Here is a 23,278-nt window from a genome sequence, read left to right on the forward strand (position 1 = left end):
TATGTGTCAGGTATTAAGTAAACTCCTAATGTGGACTGTCTGCAATGCAGATCACTAGAAATTATTTGCTATATTCAAGGTATGTTTCTCAAGAAGAAAAATGAAGTGTAATTTTTTCAAATTTTGTCCTACTATGCTACTTGGACCTGAAAACACTTGGAGCTAAATGCAGGAAAAAGCCAGTAGGTGAAGAGGTAAAATTGCTTTTGTTTGCCAGAGAAATGCAACAGTGTTTGCAAAAGTGTCCCAGTACAGGCAGCCACTGAATACAGATTTTACCTACAAAAATGTTTCCCTAGTTCCAGAACTGCTTTCTCCAGCTGAACCTGCACTGGAAGCTTTTACAGCAGGATGCTCTTCACTGGTGACAAGAATAAATTTAGCCCATTAACTGTGACACTGCTCTAATTAACCTGCTAACTTAGAAGGTCTCTTAACATCCAGCTTCCATAAATATTAAAAAACAAGACCTCAAAGGCATAGATAAAGAGCAGAATCAGATTCTAGGTACAGTCATGTAAATCCAGAGGAGTTCTAGTGACTGAATAAATTAGTCCATATTTGCATATGAGCAATGACATCTGAAATGGGCATTAGCTGTGCAAACAGGGGGCAGGAAAGGAGGAAAGACAATGTAAACAGAAGGAGCTGAGCTCTACCTGGCCTTGCTCAAAGGAGGGGAAAGGGGTCCTACCCACGAGTGTGGGGAGCAGGACAGGTCACTGGGAGTGACTGCAAGGTCCAGCACAGCCACCTGCAGTGAGGACCCTCTGCAGGGCAGAAGCAAAGCTCCCTGAAGTGGCCTCTGCTTGCAATGCCAGTGCCTGCCCTGCCTGATGGCATTCTCAGGGAAAGGGGTCACTGAGAGGCATTCCCGCATCCCAGCACTGTGAAAAGCAGGTGCAAATTTTGGTCCTAAATAAGTTATCAATGCTTTAAGTGAGTTGGCATCACTGTGATGGTTAGATAAGCAATAAAAATGTCTCTCTAAAGAATAGAATGTTTATGCTGCCGATTTTCAAGGCACAAAAGATTCTTAAACCAATCCAGACTAATATCAATTTAAAAGAAATTAAAAATACTGTTTCAGCAACAACTACTTATGACCTATGATTAACCTATAATGTAAAGATGACATGAGTCAAACAACTAGAGTTCCTATGTAAAAAGCTAAAGCAAATCTAGTTACATGGATGACCTGGAGACCAATCACTTGGAATGACAGAGACAAGCATGCTACAAACATGTACACTTCAGATATATTTGTTATGGATGTGATGCCGAATCAGGATTAATTTCTTTAGTATTGATCTTAGACTGATAGATATCTTGGAGTAAACCAATGAGGAATCAAGCTCAGAGTTGTACTTAAGATCTACCAAGAGCAAAATGATCCCTCATTAACATCTCCTGTTGTATATAGATTGGTGGATTTCTTTCAACTTCTTCATTTTTAATAACATATGTTGCTACTATAGGTGTGTTTTTCTTTCATACATCCAACTGAAAAGAAGAAGAATTAACACATAAAAATGTTATAAAATTAATTTGCTTTTTTAAAAGTAATATGGTCACAAAGAGCAAATTGGTGCACATGAGCCCCAGCATATACAAGAGCCCAAACTCTCTAAACATTGTCATCAGAATAACCAAGGTCTGATGGCTGTGGTTCTTCATGCAGCTTTTGCAGCTCTTCACACGGAAATGCTGCCTGTTGGTTTCTCCCCAAATGCTCATACTCCAAGTCCATTTGCAATCTCAACATCTGGTGAAAGCAACTTGTCTTGCCAGCATCCCCTTTTGTGCCACTTTGCCGGAGGCACCCCCTTGTCTCTGGGCGCTGTCGGGGGTGGCTGGCCCGGGGTGCTCAGGGCGTGGCTGAGGTGTGGTACTTGACAAAGGCGATCGCGGCCAGCTCCTTGCAGAACTCCTCCAGCACAATCACGCCCTCTAGTAACGTCATGTGGTCAATGCTGGACGGGAAGAGAATTGCAGGAATCAGGACTGGCACACACAAACCCAGCCACGCGTCCCGGAGAACGTGCAATGTGTTTACTCACATGGGCCCTTCTGGCTCCAAGCCCAGCAGGCGTTTTCTGACCAGCAGAAGTTTGGGAGTGAAATCTGGGATGCGCTGGATTCTAACCATCAGGTCCCCGACGACCTGCAAAGTGCAGGCCATCAACACACAAAGCTAACACCGATGGCAGCCTCAGTGCCCACTTCAGCATCCTCCCAGAACAACCTGCAGAGAGGCTGCTCTGCCCAAAAAGAGGGTGAGTGAGTGCAGAAAGTAAAGAAATATAAAAGCCTTACTTGCGCTTGTCACAAATAGCATTATTTGCTGTAATTACATCAATGATTAATTTGTCTTTTTAAATGTTGACACAGACAATCAACCAGTGAATTCCTGGGCTTAGGGAAGGCACAAGAGGAGAGAGTGAAGGGTGTATTTTGGAACAGGGAGGGCTGCTGGGAGAAAGGGAGCCAAGCCCTCTGTTACTATTGGCAGCATCATTAACAGGCTTCTGACCAGCTTAATAACAGCTGGTGTGTGGGGTAAGCGAGGGACGCTGACTGAGGACACTGCAGTGTGACAGGCACCCAGCCAGCACTTCTAGGATGCAAGTCTGGCAGGAAGAGATGGAACTGGAGAAGAAGAAGGGGACTTTGGATAAATCCAGGTGTCAAGAACACCCTTTATCAGAAAAAAAGGAGTATGAGCAGAGATACCCATGTAGGCCCAATCCTGATTCGAAATCAGCTTTCAATGACAAACATTTACCAACTTAAAATACCCAGCAACTACTACCACGAATGACAAAGGTATTAAAACATATTACTGCTGTACTTATTGCTGTGTAATTGTGTAATTATTGCTGTGTTTACTCACCCTGACAATCACAGAGAAGAGAGACTTGCAGCCAGAGGCGAGGTTGATGTAAGGATCCAAAAGGTATTCGTGTATGTGAGGATGGGGAAACAGGGACAGTTTGGACAACACTGAAGTAACTTGTAAATTTACATCATAGGGCTGCAAAAAGAGGGAAACAGTGCTTAGTTATTTTCATGCTGCCTTCTTTTCATCCACCTCATGTTTATTTAACTACCCTTTTTACACAGGGTTAGAATACATAAAGATAAAAAGTTAGATTAGAAGACAGGCCCAACCTCTGCTTTTCACAACAGCAGTGCTGTGAATATGACAGTTGGGCATTAGATGTTATTATCTGTATTGCTGATACAACCACTTGAAGTTTTTGCACACTTGTTTATTGCAGGGCAAGTCCTCTTCCCATAAAATATTTCTTCAGCTAAAGAAATAGCATGGAATCAGCCTAGATTAAACATCTGCTTGCTTCTCCTGGGAAATTGTAAAGTATATGAGCTCAGGAAATTGCCAGAGACAAATCCATGTTTACAGCTAATATGTTATTTCTCTTCTACTTTATTTTTTCCTGGGAAAGAACCACTGCAGAAGGCCTGGCCATTTTGTGGTAGCAACCCATGGGAGATGGAACCAGTCCTGGGCTGGGAAAGCAGCAGGAAATTCTGAGTTTCTTGTCTACCTCCCTTCCCCAAATCAATCAAATGGGAGAGGCAACACTGTCAGATGCTGGAAAATGCTTATCAGTCATAAGGAATAAAACAGTACCTAAATTTCCAGGAAAAAAAAAAGTGCCTAGTTTAAAGGATTTGACCATTCTAGTAAGAAACTTATTTCCATAAAAGCAAGCATTTTCACCATGGCTTCTTTATGTTTCAAAACTTTTTTTTTTGTCTTTGATTTTGCCATCCCAGTGTTAACAAGCTGACATTTTAATTCAGCCCAGAATTTACAAACTAGTAGAACCTCCTTCCATTCCTTCAGTGGCAGAACAGACTAAGCTGACAAGAGAGGGACAGACATTCCTTTGGTACACCTCCGTGTCAATCAACCTTGCTGATCTAAGTGGATTACAGGGCCCTCATTTAATCTCTGACTGCATATTGGCAGTAATACCCTCACTGGCATCATCACACTGAGGAGAGGAGGATTCAATGACTTCAAATTCTCATCTTTATGCTCTCAAGTTAGCATCCCACTGAAGAATAAGAGAACAGATTCTTCCCCCTTTCAGATCTGAGAGATTTGGATGAATTCAGGCTCAGATTATGACAGATACATTTAGCCATGTCTGCGTGTCTAAGCTCTCATTAGCTGACTCACCAGAGATCTGACACCTCATACCCTGCCCACACACAAACATCTCCTGCCATCTCAGAACTCCCAAGTATCTGCTGGTCTCTGGATGGTTCCACAGAGGGTGGATCCTGCAAGATCTGTGTTGGAACCACAAACTTCTGGGAATATCTTGGACACCACAAAAATGGCAACAGATAGCTGAGCTCAGGCACCTGAGTGGAGCTTTCAGTCCACAGAATTGAGGAAGCTGAGTGATTCACTTTGCACTGAAAGAGACACCTACTTGCCTTTCAGCCTAAGAGCCCCAGGGACTACTGGGGCTGCTCTGACAAAATTTCCACTGACTACATGTGCCCACATAAGTAATATTTAGGTATCTTATTCTTGAATTTGTTACCACACACTATTGCATTGCAAACTTGCCTCATAAATCTTTTGAAATGAAAGCACTTATTTCTTCCAGTCAGTGGCAGTTATTTCTGCACTTGGCACTCCAGCAATAGATTCATCCCAATCTCCTAACAAATGAAGCTTTCAGCCCCTGGACCACAGATGTTACAGGTAAAAGAGATCACTACATTTTGAGTTATTATGGCAGAGTTATTCTGCAGAGAGAGACAAAAATTCCTTCCATAAATCTATTCACTGCCTACCTAGCTGAACTGTAGGAGAAGGTCTTTAGAGCTGTTTGAGTCAGCCAATTCATTAGGAAGCTTTGAAGGTATGAGCATTATCTGGTGTTCACAAGAGGAGAAGGAAACAAAGGAGTAACACGTGCTGCATTGTTCTGACAGATTGCTGTTGTGATTCCAACTAATTGAGAGCATTAAAGAAAGCTGCTTCTTCACATAGAGCTTTTATTTCTGTCCATATGTCAGCAGACTCAGTTAAATGGCCCCATATCAGATAAATTCTAAAAAAAAATCCCTGCAGCTAAAAAGATTAAACCCAGCAAATTTTGAAGTTCAGGAAATTAAAAAAAAAAATCTTAGGGTACAGTCAGTTCTACAGAAATTTGTAATAGCAGGAGGAAGAAGGTAGTGTCTAGTACATGAGGTCTTTGAAACAAGTTACTTCACTTGTGTGCCTGAGCTATCTTATGTCAGAAATGAGGTTAGTGAGAACTACCACCTCTGCAAAGCTTTCTGGTACCATAGATTCATATCAGAGCTGATCTAGAAGCTACTCCTGGCTTCCTGCACATGTTCCCTGTGCACTTATATGTGCAAATGGCTCTTGTCAGGCTTATGACCAGGAAAGGACACATTACACAATAATATGACACTATAATAGAGTGATGGGAATTCACAGGACCTGATGGTGATCAGCTCTTTAAAAGTGATCAAAGTGTCAAAAATTGAATTGTTAACTTGTTTTTTCTTACCTGATCAAGAATCCTGCCCATTCTTTCAAACAGAACTTTCAAGAAGTGTCCTTCAAAAAATGACGCTTCCAAATTGCACTTTTCCAAAGACCTGGGAGATCCAGGCCACTCCCACCGTAAGCAAACGACACAATAATCCCGGAACTACAAAAAAGTAGTGAGGAAAACACACTTCAGTCTCCATGGAAACTGTTTCATTGCCTTTGATAGTCCATACACCTTCAAACCATAATCTGTAGCTAAATTATAAATCTAAACTCAAAAAGATCAGCCATTCTAAAGTAAACACTATCAGTAAAACCACTATCAGCAGGCACCTCATTCCTCTGGGGATATTCCTGCTACAAGGGTAGTTTGAGAAGCAGTGAGTGGAGAACAGAGCTCCCAAAAAGCAGCTGGGGCCAAAACACAAAGCAGCACCAACAATACACAACCTGATCAGGGTTCTTTTGAAGCAGGAATTGCATTCTTAACCATCTTCTTGAGAGTAGATTTCCACACTTCTACTGCATTACGTGTAGCTGATCTTGCTATCCAAACCATTCTGCTCCCTAATTCCCAGGACAGGAAAGGCATGTGTACATGCAGAACATACAGACTAAAAGTATTTCAGGGCTTCCTCTTCCTCCTCTTTATTTCCTAACACCCCTGGCAGTCTTTCTCTACCTTGCCCCATATTTGCTTTGTGCTGCCTGATGCCTCTTGCAAGGAATTACACCTTGAAAGGAGCACAAGCTGAAGCAGAGAAAATAAAGAACACAGGAAGGAATAGAAGCAAAAGAATCAGAAAACAGACTCAAAAATTCTGCATTGATTGTAGCTTACCTACTACTGCAGGCTTCCAGGAATAGTAATAAGGAAGCAGAACAGCTATTTGGATGTAATAACAGCAACAGGCAGGGCTACTCTTAGGGGGGAAATATTTTAACAGTAGCCATATCATCGTCAGGAAGTGACAGAAAGCAATTCTGCTCTCTAATAACTCCCAGGACACTCTTTTTCCCAAGACATGAATGAAGACGAAGATGATAAGTGGTTTCTGGCATCCAAGAATACAACATAGGGGAATTTTACATCAACCTTTGTTTCCTTATTCTCTACTTTCTATTCCCTTTCTTTTCAGGAGAGACTACAGATGAAGCAATATAAATACAAAAATCTAATGTCCCATCTTTAGCAGCTGATAATGTAATTCCAAGGTTAGGGAATTTTTGAATTACCTACTAAATATAGCTCTCAGTTACTCTGTTCCTTTGCATAAATTTTTCTATTCTAGAAGATTCCCAGGGTTTCAATAGAAAAGCTGCAAACAAACAGTGACTGTCCTCTGACCAAGGAAACTATGGTTGTAAAAGCAAAACTTGCATTTATTTTTAAATAGTAAATCATAAAGCCTTCCCTGCCTACCCCACCTCCCAACTTCAAACCTGAATGCCTTAGGCTGTGCATTCCCTGAGATGAGCCTTTATTTGCTAAGTCCCAGATTGCATAACTCCTATGCAGCATTTTAATTTCTCTTTAGTTCTTTCAAACAGCTTGGCAGGCAATTCTCCAAGAGAATGCAGATAAATGCAGAAGCAAATTAAGAATCTATCTGCAGTTCAGGTTTTCTCTCACTGTATTTGTTATATGAATATTAATGCATTTAATGTCATCCATTATTCCCACTAGTGCAATACAAGGTGAATTCATCATCAAAAGATCTCCAAAGGTAAGTTTTCATTAAAAATGAAAATTGAATTTTCCCATCTTCCATTACCCAAAGATGCATTTAATAGGACTATTTACAGAACCATTTGTATATTCTCACCAGCATTTCAAACTCTCAAGGACTAAGGAAGACTGACTTACTTGTCTGTGGGCATCTCTGAGGTAAGTATCATAACCTGTACCCTCCACATGGTATGATGACTTTGCTTCATCAGGTACAAGACAGAGAAAACTGAAGAGAAAAAAAAGTACATTAATGACTATATTCCACAGAGCACCAGATCAATATTTCCTCATCATCTGTAGCAGTGTACACACAATGCTGAACTGTCTGGCCAATTAATCCACAGACTCTACCACAACTTTACGTGAAGAACAGAGAACACAAAATCTTTTTAAGATTTTGCAACTATCTATTGCAACTACTATAGGTAATAACAAGGTATGTACTTGAGAGTTTTGTATCTGGCATGAGAGGCAAAGTCATCAGTGGAAGCATTTTCTGAGAATCAGCAGACAGAATGGAGATTAAAGGGAATAGTCATAAATAGGTCAAGTATTTGCTAAAGGTCAGACTCCATCTTACAAGAGCTAAAACAAAATATACTTGGGAATAAATGAGTCAAAAAGAGAAGAAGAATTACAGATACAATTCTTCCTAAACTACTTCATAGGTAGTTTGTTTACCAGTTTGTTGTGGCAAAAAAATGAACATCTAAGACACACCAGAAATATTTGCATATAAATGTCCCTGTTACAACTATAATTGCCTTTGCCAGAGTGTTTGCTAGTCAAACACTCTGTCCTTATTACTTCACCAATATCTGATGTAAAATGCATCAGGAAATTCTGAATAATATTAGTAACTTCAAAAAAAATAAATTAAACCCATTGAAATTTCTGGACAGAAGATAAAACCCAGTCTTTGGACCCTGATTCCAAATTTGAGCCTTCATTATATCCCAAAAACTGCTGGACACTCCTGTAGAATTTATATACAGAAATATGTAGTAGCTGACTTTTCATGTGGAGTTAGTTCATCTTATCTCAAAAAATACAAATTTGCAGAACACTGCAAATCAGAAAACATTTCTATTCCCTGATGCAGGTTACATGAGGTGAATTTAGGAGAGTGTTCTTTGTGTCTTTGCTCCAAACCATGTCCACCATAAACTATAAATAGTGATACTGGGGGAAAGAGGGCAAGAAGTGATGATGTCACTGTGTCCTGGCTGTCCCTGGGCTGTTTGCTTCCTCTGGCTAACACCTTTGATTATTTCTGGGCAGGCAGATAGGTCAGCACTGACACACCAGTGCTGCTCTGCTACCAAGTATTGACAGAGCAAACAGCCCTCATCCTAATATTAGTTCCTAAGAGAATTACCATCACTAAGTTGCTTAGAGCAGAGCTTGTCCTCCTTGTGATATCCAATTTGCAGTGAGTCTGACAGGCACTGAGCTATGTCACAGGTGACACAGGTGCCCCCTGACTTTCAGGGCACAGAAGGTTATCTCTAGCATGGCAATTATTTCCTTTTGTGTCGGTGTTTATGGAACTTTGAAGTTCTAAGGAAGTCTGAGGGTGTTTTTTTCCCCAGAAGGTTTATGGCAAGACTCCCCAGACTTGTTCAGGAAGGTTAAGTCCTGTAAGAGCATTTCAAGTACAGCAAATATTTCTGCAAAAAGCAACTTGTATAATTGTGAATTCTGAGTATTCAACCATTAGCTGCAAAGTTCTTCTATTTTTCTCATTTATTTGAATTAATGCAAGCTCTAATCTTTCAGAAGTAGATTTCTGATAAAATGCCACAATTTCCTTCTGTGGAGTAATCTTCCCAGCTGGCACAGAATAACATCCATTACATAGTACACATTTAATTTGCACAGTGTGTGCAGACACCCACACATTCAGACATTTCCTCAAGTCTTTGTTTCAACTCACCTATTTACAATTTTATGAACTTCAGTCTTCCCATCATTTTTCGGATGTTCTGGACTGACAGGTGGAGAAGCACTGAGCCACTCCTGAGCTGACAATGTGTTATCTGGAGACAGATCAGTAAATAATGGATCTTCCTCCAGATCTCTGTGAAATTACATTAGACAAAAACATAATCATCCACAAAATGTTATGGAAGGCAGGAAAATCTCTGGGTCACAAGGCAGGCTGTTTTTCTTCTCTGAACAATAAGGATGTGTTCCAGAACATAACAATATCCACAATGTATTACAGAATTAATATGCAGAAATACCAACCTTTGCAACAATGTCAACAACAAATGAAACATTTTTGACTTGGGCAAAATTACTGCATCAAGTAATTTAAAACTTCTTAGCTGTATTTGTCATGTGAAAGAGTTCTACTCCAGGACATATTTAAATTATTCTAGATGACTAAAATAGTTTGTGTGGCCAGTCCTTACCTCTCCTTCACTAAAACATTGAGTGATAAGAGTTACCTAGCATATACATTTTATGTAGTGCCTCAGTATTTTATTTGTTTATTTTATGTAGTGTCTCAGGAATTTTCTTCCATCAAAAATCACTAGGAACATAAATGTAAGCAAAACAGCAATGAAGTTATTGACTGCAAGAATATTCTCACTGATTGCAATAAAATATGCATAGATTTAAGCTTGGTAGATGCATAAATAAATTGAGACACGAAGACCTCTGAGTGTCTATTGTTCTGCAAAGAGGCTTGTGGTAATTTTAGATTTTCTGTTCCTGTTTTAAGAGTTTCCTTGAGTTGCTGATGTAAGAATTTCTGCATCACTTTACGGATATGGATTAATACATAGAGCACTCAAGTGCTCTCCAGGCTCACTTTTCTTTCAATTACTGGAAAAAAAACCTGTTTTGTTCTAAAAATAAGGATCCAAGTTACTTGTTGTGAAAACTTCTCTTAAAAATGAAACTTACACTGCTCCAGCAATCTGTCCATTCTCTACCACATCTTTATCTTCTTGACAGGGAGGTTTGTATTCCATATAGTTTCTTTCCTCCAAATTTCTCAGAACCAAATTATAAAGGATGTGCTCATTGGGTTTTTGCAAAAGGTGCTCAAACATTCGTAAAGTCATTATGCTGATCTGCAACAGAAAGAGTAAAAACTCAATCAACTGATGCCCTGCTGCCCTGTGCTTTTTGCCTTTTATCTGCTTGGTCCATCCTAGAACACTGCAATTACTTATTGACATTATGGAAGGAAACAAAATCATAAGAAAAAATAGGAAATTATGATGCTACATGTGGTGTGAACATGGATGAAGAGTTCACACACATTTGAAAATCACTATGGGAATGCTTTTTTTTTTTTTCCTGTTAAAATACCTGTTCTGAAATCTGTCAAAATAGCAATACAAAGAACATACAGAGAACTCAGAATTTAGCTTTCTGTTCTACAGTTCCATGCTGGAAGATGATTATCATTGTGCAAATGAGACCCACAACAGGACTTAAAATTACCAATAAATACCCAGAAAAAAAGAAAGTAATACTGGGATATTGTGACTAGATCTATAGGCAAAGATTTTTACATGGTTATGTAGGCTTTTAAAGGAACATTGACTTTAGGCAATACTAAGACAATTTTTCAAGACTGCTTGAGAGCGCTTAGCTTTGCAAAGATAACTGATTTACAGAGATAACTCATTCTGACAGAATGAGCAGGTAGGCATACTGAATCAATGGATATGAGAAAATACAGATTTTTATTTCAGGCAAGCTTGGTTTTTATTTGAAAAAGTAGAGTGCTGAAATTGTTTCATGGAAAAAATGAAGCAAGTAGCTTCTGAGGAGGGATTTTACTGAAGTTAATTGTTTTAATGATGCTTAGTGTATGTAAAGAGCTTAAAGTTATCACATCATCTTTTAATTGGCATTGCATATATCCTCCAAGCACACTTAGTTTTTATCTGTATCTTATATGATAACAAGACAGAACTGACGCAACATGGAAAATAAGAGCAACAAATTAAAATGCAATTACAAAAACTCAGTTCACTCTGTCTTACAGACAAGCAAGTCTAACTGGATATGCATAGTGGGCACACAAATTCACAAAAAATCTTTAGCAAAAAAAAAAAAAAAAAAAAGGAAATATTGCTAGGTGGAGAAAACAGATTGCCTTCATTCTAAAGGGAATTTGTAGGGCCAGGAGCCAGAATTCTCTTTCTTGGTAAACTTGGTAAAAGATGTTACTGGACACAAATATGAGAAGTCCTACAGTGTCTTTACAGACTCTCCAGACTCCAGAACTGGCCAGCAGACACTGCTGTGTCAGACCTGCCCTCACCTCATCAGAAATGTGATCACAGTGCTCGATCAGCCTGTGCCTCAATGGATGCCTGTTGATGTCTGCCAGGGTTTCTGGCTCTCTGTGCTCTCCAAGGATGAAATACACCAGTTCCTGCAGCAGCACATCTGAAGTCACCTGACGAACAATGCGGTGCAACAGTGCAGTTGACGTGAGGATTCCAATCTCTGAACTGAATGAAACATTTTCATATCAGATATGGAGTGGATTTCCACTCCCCAAAAATCAGCTTGATTCAGATTCTGTTCTGCTGTGTCTTGTAGGATGCTACTCACGTTTGCATCAGCTGAGGTTCCATAACATCAATGAAGAATCGCTCCCGCACAGCTTTTGCCATAGCAACAGCAGTCGTCTGAAACAAAAGTACAAAATGGTGTGCCTCAAACTCAGAAGCTAGGAAACAACTGGAACTACTTATTTGCTGAATATATTTGTATCATCTGAATACATTTCAAACCTTTTGTGCTTCTTTGATGAGTTGATCACAGTAGTCAAACCAAGAAAGAAATGAAATCAATGCTCTTTTCCCTGGAAAAGCAGATGCATCTTCTTTGTGGCTGTAGGAATCCAAACTAGAGCACACAGAGAAAAAATGTTTATTTAGTCTACAAGTAGTTGAAGAATCTCAGACTCCATTCTTATTGAACCTAACAGAATAATTAATGACCTACTTGTAATGAAGGAACATTAAAAATGCTTTTCTGCTGATCTTTACGGATCTGGCAGTGCCATCACAACACAGATGCTGAAGGAAAAAGTGTTTCTGGAGTCAGAAGGGAAAACTGATCACCAAGTCTGTTCTCCCAGAATATACAGACTACAGAAAATGAATCAGTAACTCCTGTAGTCACAGAACCATAAAATGAAGGCAATTGTTCTTCTCTACTCTGTAAGTGACCTCAGGCAAGTCGACCAAAACCACACAGTGTGTACTTGAACTAGAGTGTATCTTTCAGAAAGAAACATCTATCTCAATTTAAGGGCTGTAAGGAATAACAAATACACAACTTTCTTTAGTAAAAAACTCCACTGTTTATTTATCCCACAATTTAAAGGTGTGGGTTTTGCCCTTCTAATTTCAACTCCAACCATCAAAAATCTTGCTAGGCATTTTGCAAATACCTTCTTTTGTCTCAGTACTAACAGATCAGGAGCAAGTTATAATAATGAAGGCAGAGTGGGGAAGATAAATGTTTTAGGAATCTAAATTACAAGCAGTTAGGCATGTATTTTTTGCTTCATGCTAATTACTTATGCAGCAACTCTTTCCTTCTTCTTTTTTCTGCAAAAATTTTGCAACAACAGCCTGTTAACAAAATAGACCCTTCCTGCCCCTCAGAGCAGCTTACAATGCTCACTGTGTACAGTGAGAAGTTTATGCTTCCTAAATCCTTGATATCTGCATGAGAATATTAATCCACACAGGATACTACAGTGACATCACTAGAAATTGCTGATGTAACCCAGTGGAGAAACTTGTCCCCTGAGGAGGAATTTCTGCCAGGGACTGGCAGGCAGAGCTGGCCCCATGTCAGAAATCACAGGTCCACTGGACACCCAAAGTGCACCACTGTGCTACAGCTCTATCTCAGCTCTGCCCTTGAGGCTTTAGCCTGTGTGTGTGGGAGTATTTTATACACATTATCCACCTATCAAATTAGTTTCAGGGAAGGGTGTAAAGTCACTTGGAGTATTAAATACAAAAATAAAATTCTTACCCCCAGTTAACTGCCTCCACTGTTTCAATGTCTAAGGGATCCAGTGACTGAGGCAAGGCTTTGTAGAGGGTGGCCAGCCTGTCTGTCAACAATTCACATAAACAAGTGCTTTGAGTCAGGCACTTGGCAGCTGCTGGTTCTGGCAAACTCACCAAAAGCATGAGACCTTCACAGGCCTTCACTGCTATCCGGCCGTCCTGGCAGAAGGGCATGGAAGAATTAATCAGAGGGTGAATGAAGGCCACTGGAAATCAAGAAGCAAACACCTTCCAAATAGAAGCTCTCCATTCCCCCACACTGTCTGAATACATTTATTTTTGTTGCCTTCTCAGCCATTAACTCTAGTGAATTTGGATGCTACAAAACAACGATTCTCCCCTGATTTTGTGTGAAATACAAGAATGCCAGCTGCAACCTTCCAGCTGACAGAACTAGAGCTGTAGGTCAGCTTGAGATCAAGACACCAAATCCTGTAAACTACTCATGTAACAATAATGAGGTAAAGTGGTAGACTTGGTTTTCTGCTCTCACCACTGCTGCAGCAATTACAGCCTTACCCAAACCTCTTCTAAATTTTCTGAAAGAATCTAAGTCTGAATTTGATGATTGAGCTGGGTAAGACATACAACAGTCTTTTTTAAAAGAAAGCCCACTCCTAGAGATAGCTCAGTGCCAATACAAAGAGAGTGGGTTTAGTTAAGTCAGAACAATTGGAAGTAGTTTTAAAAACATTCTCTTGTGATATATTTAACCTTCTGATTATCCTGTGTAGTTTTTCTGTGAAACATACAGCACCCTATGCAAGTTTCTTAAAAACCCACTTATATTACCATCAACAAGTTTAGTATTAATTTTCTAAAACAGTATTTTTACTTTAATCTGAATTTACAAAAAAAATTGCCAATTTACAAGAAGTGCCTGCAAAAACTCTCACTTTTTCTTAGCTAAAATACAGTGTGTTTATTCACTCCCTCTGCCCATTTCACACAGCATCCAACTATTTCATTTTATCACACAGAGTGGAAAAACCCCCAAAAACCAAATAAAAAAAACCAACTCACAGGACTTTTAGTGAGGTTTAGTAGAGAATTCACTAAATTATAGTCTTGATTTGGACCAGCAGTGGAGGACTCAGGTGATGATGTGACATTGAGTTCATCCAGACTGAAGGAGAGCTCCTCTGGCTGCTGTGGGAGCTCATCCTCCTTCTCCATGAGCTCGGCCCCGGCAGCCCCGGTGGTCTCCTCGGGCTGCCCCGTGTCTGTGCTCACGGACTCCTGCTCTTTGATCATGTCTTCTGTGATTACACTTGCTGATCCTTGGAGAGCCATGGCTTTTAACTTACTCTGCAAAGCATTTTTCGGAATGACACAGCTGAAATTACTGTTCATCCTGAAGCAGGAGTTTACTAAAAGCAATTTTTGTAACATCAACATATGAAGTAGTCAAGGCTGGATACAGTAACCATGTAAAACAAGGCTGTGGGAGCGTGGGTGTTTCATAAACCTAGGACACTTTTAAATCTGCTTAAATTTCTCTTAAGCCCTATATATTTTGCTTCAAGGCTGAATATGCCATTTACAAAAGGATGGCAGCTTTTTCTTTCACTACTGAAGGCACATATTCATTTGATCTGCCCACAATTTGATGGAGGTTTTTAATTTATCTTATGTGTGGCACCTTTAGAACTTAGCACTTTTTATAAAACATTCCTTTCTGTGTCAAGGCCTCACATTCATCTAATGTCTGAAACTCTATTTCCAGTTGGAATCACCCAAGTAAAATAATTCTAAATTTCTTGAGATTTTACCTTCAACAGGAAAGAGAAAGAAACACCTTTTCTGACAGCGGAGTACTCTCAAATTGTGTTTCTCAAGAAGAAAAAATTGAGCAGATTGAATGGACAAAGGTATTAGAAATTAGCATTGGGCACTGGCTATTCTGAAAGGTCACAGAGAACCTTCTTGGAAGCTCCAAACCATCTCTGCTTTGCCTGAAAAAAGGCAACCCATCTGTCTTCCCATAAATCTGTCTCCAGCACATAAAAAGACATTTAAATTTGTGCTCTGTGATACCACGAAGAATCTCACAGAAAGGCAAAAACTCAGTGTTCTTCTGGCATAAGTGCAGGTGAGGAATACTTTATTGGAATCATAAATTAGATTGCAGCACAAGACATGTGAGAACTGCAGTGAGATTATAAATCCAAACGGTTCCCTTCTCTATGATAACACCAAAATTATTACAAATATATCTCAAGCATCAATAATTTAAAAGACTAACCATTTGGGGTTAATGGATTTTAGTACAGACAAAGCAGCAGGGACTGAGTACATGACAGTGAGGCAGCAAACTGGAGAGCTGCTGTGAACACTTGCTTGAGGGCCGTGCATTCATTGTGAGGATTTGCACTGGGCATTGTGATGCACTCACAGAACCAATTCCCTGGAGAAGCAAACCAGTGGAAAAAGCAGCAGACTGCATGCTATAAAATAAGGATGCTCTTTGAATGCAGTAGAAAAATTACTGCTTCAGTATGTTTTGGGTTTTTTTTGACAGTGTGAGAAGCGCAAGGCTGGCAAAGCAACAAAAAGGTGTCTGTCTGAACCAAGTTTGCTATCATCAGAGCTTCTGCAGTCCTTCAGTATCAATATCCTCAATATCCTCATCAATACACAGAAATATCTGAATCACAACAGTGACCCTTGCACATAAAGGTTGGAACAGTGTTTCAATCCTGGACTCAACACTGTTGCTGGCACCACTCAAGCTGCAGGCAGAGTTGTTAAAGGGAAAAGCTTTTTTTAAAAAAAAACTGGGCAATATTCTGTAAAATACTTATTTCATCTTACAGTAGCTTATTACTTCCTTTCTGGATTTTTCTGCCATTTGAAAGACCTCTGTTTATTTATTTAAAGCAGTGATGAGAGAACTAACATATAAAAATGTATAAATGCCCCTAGAAATGTGTCCATAGCTCATTACTCTTATGTTGGCAGGTGACACAAAGCAGTTTGTACATTGAATATCACACAGGCAGACTCTTTGTGTGTATTTAAGCTTCCTATTGTTTAATCATGCAATTCTGCAGCTCAGCTGCTCACCTGCCTCCTGCAAAGGTGCAAAACAGGATCCTGAATGACCTAATAGAAAAGGTTACATAAAACACATATTCAATGCTTTCTAAACAAAGTACTCATGAATTCAGCATTAACGAAGAGCAGATAATATAAAACCACACTTTTGTATTTTTGTGATCTGTAAACATCAGTTTTAAAATCTGTGGTAGATGATGCCATGTCTAAATTCTGATAGATTTAAAAAGATTTCTATGAAAACATCGTGATATCACAGCTGATGAGAATCTCTACTTAATTTGTGGTGAGAAATATAAAGGTGATAATTCAAAGTACTGAAAGTAAAAGTGAATAGTCAAACTATTGTTCATTTTATAAAATGAAGGCACAAGTATTTAGCTGCTATATTAGAACTTTTTCAAGGTCTCAAGAACAGAAATTGAAGCACAGAGAGTTAAGTGTCCCTTTGCCAGAAACAATCAGCTGCAAGGAGTATCTCACCTAAGACGGGATGAGGCAAATTCACCCTAAAATATAACTGAGGTAGAGGTGATAAATAAACATTACAATGTATATTCTTTCTCTCCCTACAAAAACTAGGAAAACTTAGTTTAAAAAAAAAAGAATACATTAATACCAAAAAGAAATTAGTATAGGGATCCTAAAGTTTTAAAAAAGCAGAATGAAGTTCTTCAAGTTCTTATTTCTACAACAGACATAACTTGCCCAAGTGATAGTTGGGCCATGTAGGCTTATTGGTTAAGCAATTCAGGTGAAAGATTTCACCTATATTGATTAACCAATAATAAATATATTTATATAAATTTAAAATATAAACCAGCATTCTATCAACAAACTATTTGGCATGGAATCATACAAAGGAAGTGAGTTTGTACAGACTCAGTTTTTATGTTCATAAAATCCTGTATAAACTGATTGGAAACAGTCAAAGAAGGAAGCAAAACTAACAGATACAAACATTCTCTGGAGAGATCCATCTGCATTTCATCTTATAAGTGTTGGAGATTGGAGGTAGAAATGCCACACAGAATTTTGTAAATTTACCCTTTCATGCAATTGAAAGTGATCAAGTCACAACAGCACCTCTAAGAGGCCAAATGTGAGCAACCAGAATATTCTCTTCTAATGGAACACAATTCTGCACTCCACATAACTGATCTGGAAACAACCATCACAAGTTGTGAAGACAAATGCTTTAGGTTACAACACCTAGAACAACATTGTGAAGTAACAGGAGCTACAAGAAATGTTTGCCAGCTTGCCAGAACTCCACAGCCAGCATTCTGTGGAACTAGAGACCCCTCTGAAACTTGGAATCATCTATTTCTCCATGTCTGTATTTTAAATATTGGAGTCTTGCTATTTTGGGGAAGAACACTAATAAAGTGGGACAAAACACTTGTGGTTCTTATGACTGAGGTTCTTGGGTTTAGTTGCAAGGGCACTATTTAAGAGGCTTAAACCATACAACTTACACAAATAACACTAAAAGTAATCCTGGTTTAGAATTCTACCATATTTTGCATGTAATATATGCAGTAGTTTGCTTCTGAGTGCTTCTAATGTTTAAACATTAACTTTTCAATCCTCATACCATTTCTGCTGCTTCTACAACTATGGTGGATACAATGGCAATCAGGGTAATACTTAATTGAGATAAAAATACACTCAAGATGGATTCTTTACTACTGACATGCAAATGAAAATCACATACTTAATGGAAAAAACCATCTTTTTGCAGTTTAGCAGTTTCTGCTGTCACAGATCTTGTTTGTGGGAAGCTTGTAAAACAGTCCTGAAGGAATATTCTTCAGCTAAGTATCGTGTACTTAATAGAGACTGCGTCACCATAAGAAACAGCAAAGTGGGAGCAAAAGGCATTTCTAAATGGACATTTATAAATGTCCAATTTTTTTATGCTTCTGTTAAATAGGAACTGAAAGTCAGTCTAGAAATTGTTTATCCTCCCACTCTGATTTCATAATGCCACATGTTAAAGGAGGCAGGCTGTCTTGCAGATAGAAGTTGGTGCTGTGCTGTAGACTGTGAGCTGGCACTGCAGTTCCAACATATGTGCCACTACCAAATAAGGGCCCAATCCTGCAGAAAACTCAGCAACTTGCAAGGTTTCAGTGCCCCCTGCAATCTGTCCCTTGGTCTTCCATGGGATGACAAAAACAACACAAGAAGGCCAAGGTCTCCCTCACACAGTGTTTTACACTGCAATTCATACCCCTACTCCAAAGGCACTTTCATTGCAAAGGAAAACCTTGGGCAGGTGTATTTGTGACCCTTGAATGAAATTCCTATAAAAATCAGATGTATAAAGTCTCTGGGAGACAAAAAAAAATTCCAAACAACAAGACTTCTAATACCATGGGATAAAAAATAACAGATGGAATGAAAACTAAGCTATGAATGTGACCTCCAGTTCTCCACTAGATTTTGTATTTGATACAGTAAATACACAGTAAAGTTTTGAATTTATTTACTCACTTCAAGGAAGAAGTTGACAAGGTATGGATCCTGTTTCAGCTTTGCACATACTATACAGAGAAACTGAATTTCTTCATTTTCTGTTGGTGTTGCCAGAACCTCACCACACAGCCTGATTAATTTCTGTCACAAAAAGTGAAAAATTAAGACAGAAAGTTATTGCTTTTTCTATGAATAACAGACTGAGTTATTTTTCTATATACACACTACAATTACATACGAGTATTGACTGGAACATTTGCTCTGGATTTAGACTGCTATGAACAAGTTTTCTTTATTATTTATGACTTGCATTGCAGTGACAATCCCAGACTCCAATCATCAGCATATTATAAAAAACAAACTGATATGGCACCCAAGCAATTTCCTTAATTCACTTGACAATGGGAGAATTAAAGATAACATTAGCTACAGCAGAATAAAAGAAACTTGTTGTGCAAAAATACAGTTTACTTAAAATCTGAACAGTACCTGCACTGGCCTATGCACATTTATGTGAGGAAGAAGAGGCTGCCGAATTCTTCCAAGAAGTTTTGTATAAAAAGCCAGAACTTGCTGTTTCATTCCTGGAGGACACTGAAACAAAAACAGATGAACAACAACAATAAAATAAATGTGGAGAAAAATACAGAAGTAAATTTTTCACTCAGAATGGCTAATTAAACAGCAATAATTTAACTAGAAGTATTTTTTACAGGAATCATCAGTTAACGTATTATTTTTATCAATATTAACAAGAGATCAATAAAAAATGTTGCACCTCATTACTGTTTTCTCTTTCAAATTATTCATACTTTCAGTTAATTGCTCTAGGGCAAACTTCTACTAATCTTCCCAGAAAATATTCCATATCATTACGGTGATAAGGGGAAATTAACTCAGAATTAATTTGCTATGGGTCACACGTCTTTTAAGGTACTGTGCCACAAAATCCAGCAATCCAGTGAGTCAGTACATACAAATACAGAATGATAAACTATAAAAATCTTAATACCTACAGTAGGTTTCCTGAAGTCATGAGCAATTAACCTTAAACAGCTAAAGTGTTTATAAATGCACAGATGGTCCAGGACAAGAGAAAGCTGCTGCTTTCCCTGAGCAGAATATAAATCACAAATATCTGTGGAACAAGCAGACCCCTTGTTCTACTGTCCCTAACGCACCACACCACATGGAAGGACTTTCCTTTCTCCAGGAGATCTGATGGTCTGTGGGCCTTTATGCACCTTTGCTCCTAGCTAAATTGCCCCAAACTAATTAGCTAATAACCAATTTATGAACCACCTTCATAAATGCTGTTAATTTTAACCAACATAATTTCCCTCATTTCATGTCCAAATGCAGCTGAGGTGGCAACAGCCTAACCTGGATCTCCTTTCTAACTAATTATCTCTATATTTTTAATCCCTAATCATTGCTGAGTTGTCAAGCAATTCTTTGAAGGGAATGGCAAGATATGTACCATCAGGGCACATCCACAGTAATGTAATAAGTCCATCTGACTGCTGTGAAAGGAACTATTCATTTTGAACCAGATCCTTGCAACATCTTGCAGGCACTGAACTGTGTGTTTACTTCAGATGTACCAACTCACAAGTGGCAAAGTGTAAAGACAGGCTGTACAAGAATTGCCTGTACAGACATATTTGTATGAGTACAGAGTGACTTCTCTCAACTCTTAGAAACACACTACTAATTACTCATTTCACATATGCCATCATTTCATCTTGGTTTCTTGACAACATTTAGAAATTACTGAAGGAGCTGTGTTTCTGAGCAAGTGCCTTTGATACAGCAGTGTTGTGATTTTAAGCCCAGCTCGAGCAGGTATTTTAGCCTGCCTGTAGCACAGCTGGTACAGTAACAGGTCCTGCAGATCTCTGGCTCTTCCAGAGCCAGGAACATCTCAGGCTCAGACAGCCACTGTCCTGTATTGCCTGTTTATGTAAAATCGATTAAAAACTCATGACAACGTGTAAAAGACTGACTGAGAAGGAAACCCTGGAGAGCTCCATTTATCCTTGGAACAGAATAAACCATGCTTCCCTAACTGAGTCTGCACTGTGATACAAAATGTTCTACCCCAAGGGCTGCCAGGCTAATTCACCCCATGATCCACCCAACCCCACACATTTCAGCTCAGAAATCTGCCAAGACAGACAGCAAGGAGGATGGACCAAGACCATGAAGGTAACTTCATGTGTGCCACAAAATAGACATGAAGAACCACACACTACTGCCAAGGTATGAAAGCTATCTGGGGATCAACTCAAATTACTGCTTTCTGATACCAAATATCTTTCTGAGCAATAGCTCAACACATTCAGAAAAGTTAATCAAAAATTTGTATTTAACACAGCACTTTTCACCCAAGAATCACCCAACATTTGATAAAGGACAGAGAGGGATTATACTGTCTTGTAGTAGCCAGAAAAACTCCAGACTGAAGAAAAATGTTTCTCCTACTTCTAGTTTCACCATCAGCATTATCAGAGTGGTGAGTTTCACCACTGCCAGCACCTCAGGGGTTGTCTCACCCTGATCACACCTGTAAAAGGCTGTTATTTGTAATATGCTGGTAATATATGTTGGTATATTTGTAATATAAGCAAGCAGCTGTTTGCTAGAGTTCAGTGTCCCACACTACCACCTACTGTAGAACTTCGGTCTCTATCACAACTAGGAGCTCACACAAGAGATAATCTGTTCTGCTGAGAGATACATACATCAGCTTTTCCTAGTGTGTACAGTGTCTCCAAAATCTTGTGATGTAGCAAATATTCCATGCATGGTCCTGTTTCACCCGATTCCCTCTCATTTTCTTCTTGAACTAGAATATCCAACATCTGTTCCAGGTGAGAGGGAATGTTTGTATCAGTCACAGGAGCTTTGTCATCTAAATAAAAGAAATAGGCAATTAAGAATGATTTTAAAATTGCCCTCATATTTAAGTTCAGTTACAAATTTAAGACTTATAAACATGACAGCCATTTAAAGAACTTTATATACAGTGCAATTTTTAAACATGTCTTAAAGAAAACTTTCAGAACTGTATCTGAAATGTACACTGGAATATGAATTGGGCAGGTATCTGACCTTGCAATGGGGAAAAGATGAAGTGCCAAAATTCAAAACATGCAGTAATTGCACAATCAGAAAAGGAAAATTTCTACTGCCAGAGAGAAGCTAAGGGAGAGAAAGGTACAACTCTCAATCTTCTGTTTAGGATGGACTAGGTCTTGATAACCTCCTCTTTGACCCTTCATACAGTATTCTCAAAAATGGCCTCTAACATCAGCTTAATTTGCAGCTGATCAGTTCCTTCATAAACTAGATAACTAAATAAATGTCTTTTCTGTTGATGACAACACAGAAGATTCAAACTCTGTGCTGTTTATTCTCCAAAGCTTTTAAATTTCTCTTTTGTACTTTCTGCATTAAAATTGAACTCTGTCAAACTTTATGAAGGAAAGGGTAAGATGTTGATTTTATTATACTAAAGTCATGAAACTGCAGTGGATTTATGCCACTGGAAGTAGGAGCTGGCATTCCCATATTGCAAAACTTATCCACACATGAAGATTTTCCTCCTTTATTTTTTTCAGCTGAATGCTACATGAACAACCATCCTAGGGAAATGGTTACTACTGTTTATGCAATAATCTAAAAATAACTTGTCACTTGCATGCAACTGGCAACAAGATCACAGGGAAACTGCCATGTCAGAATGATTTTGGTCTCTGCCACAAGCTCCAGTTAGCCTGGAGTGTTTTGCTTGAATTTCTTACACATAATTCTGCTCCTACTGCAGAGGACAGAAATATACTCACTGAGTGGAAACTTCTTTTTCAAAACACTCCTGAAACTCTGGGAGAGAGGTCAGCTTTTATTCTGCACCACGTCATTGCAGGTGTCAGCTTTCCCTGCCACCCTGTCATTTCCACCTTTGGAAACATCACATAGTGTTCCAAAAGATGGGTATTTGGAACCAAGGGTCACGTTGCAGTTTTACGAGTAAATATTGATATAAACAAGATCATCAGACACAAACACAGACTCAACAGCTCTTCCAGCAGAAGGTCAGAACTAATAGGCTTGAGGAAAGCACGGCAACATTCATTTTTAAAACATAACTGTTTCATAACTAGGTCCAAAATTAAAAATTTACAGGCTGCATAACTGTTGGGGGAAAAAACCAAACCAGGGAAGAGTTTTAAAAAAAGCTTCCTCTTAAAAATAGATATAATGATGAAATATGGCAACTACAGCCATATTTCATCATTACATCTATTTTTAAGAAGAGCAGCATAACATCTGAGTAAGGTTTAATAAAACTTGTCGTCTGTGCTATCAAAATACTTTACACTG

At 38.8% G+C, this 23,278-nt stretch overlaps 1 protein-coding gene across 2 annotated transcripts in view; it reads right to left on the reverse strand.

Annotated features, from left to right (window-relative positions):
- Positions 1-1,837: 1,837 nt before the first annotated feature.
- Positions 1,838-23,278, reverse strand: part of FHIP2A (FHF complex subunit HOOK interacting protein 2A) — a 30,013-nt gene continuing 8,572 nt past the window's right edge. The window contains exons 3-18 of one of the 2 annotated variants that reach the window (XM_054277055.1): positions 21,637-21,806; positions 19,382-19,486; positions 18,911-19,033; positions 16,421-16,459; positions 14,378-14,662; positions 13,317-13,513; positions 12,056-12,170; positions 11,874-11,950; positions 11,578-11,770; positions 10,203-10,372; positions 9,223-9,366; positions 7,422-7,512; positions 5,571-5,714; positions 2,894-3,034; positions 2,061-2,164; positions 1,838-1,973 (exon numbers count right to left, since the gene is read on the reverse strand). In XM_054277055.1, the coding sequence (XP_054133030.1) occupies positions 1,868-1,973; positions 2,061-2,164; positions 2,894-3,034; positions 5,571-5,714; positions 7,422-7,512; positions 9,223-9,366; positions 10,203-10,372; positions 11,578-11,770; positions 11,874-11,950; positions 12,056-12,170; positions 13,317-13,513; positions 14,378-14,662; positions 16,421-16,459; positions 18,911-19,033; positions 19,382-19,486; positions 21,637-21,806 (2,204 nt within the window). In that variant the 3' untranslated portion in view covers positions 1,838-1,867. The remainder of the gene's footprint in view (positions 1,974-2,060; positions 2,165-2,893; positions 3,035-5,570; positions 5,715-7,421; positions 7,513-9,222; positions 9,367-10,202; positions 10,373-11,577; positions 11,771-11,873; positions 11,951-12,055; positions 12,171-13,316; positions 13,514-14,377; positions 14,663-16,420; positions 16,460-18,910; positions 19,034-19,381; positions 19,487-21,636; positions 21,807-23,278) is intronic. The other variant, XM_054277056.1, reaches the window with a different exon arrangement.

This window comes from Melozone crissalis, unplaced genomic scaffold (assembly GCF_028551555.1).
Source record: "Melozone crissalis strain CALT ecotype California unplaced genomic scaffold, PUWL_Pcris_2 ptg000019l_1, whole genome shotgun sequence".
NCBI lineage: Eukaryota > Metazoa > Chordata > Aves > Passeriformes > Passerellidae > Melozone > Melozone crissalis.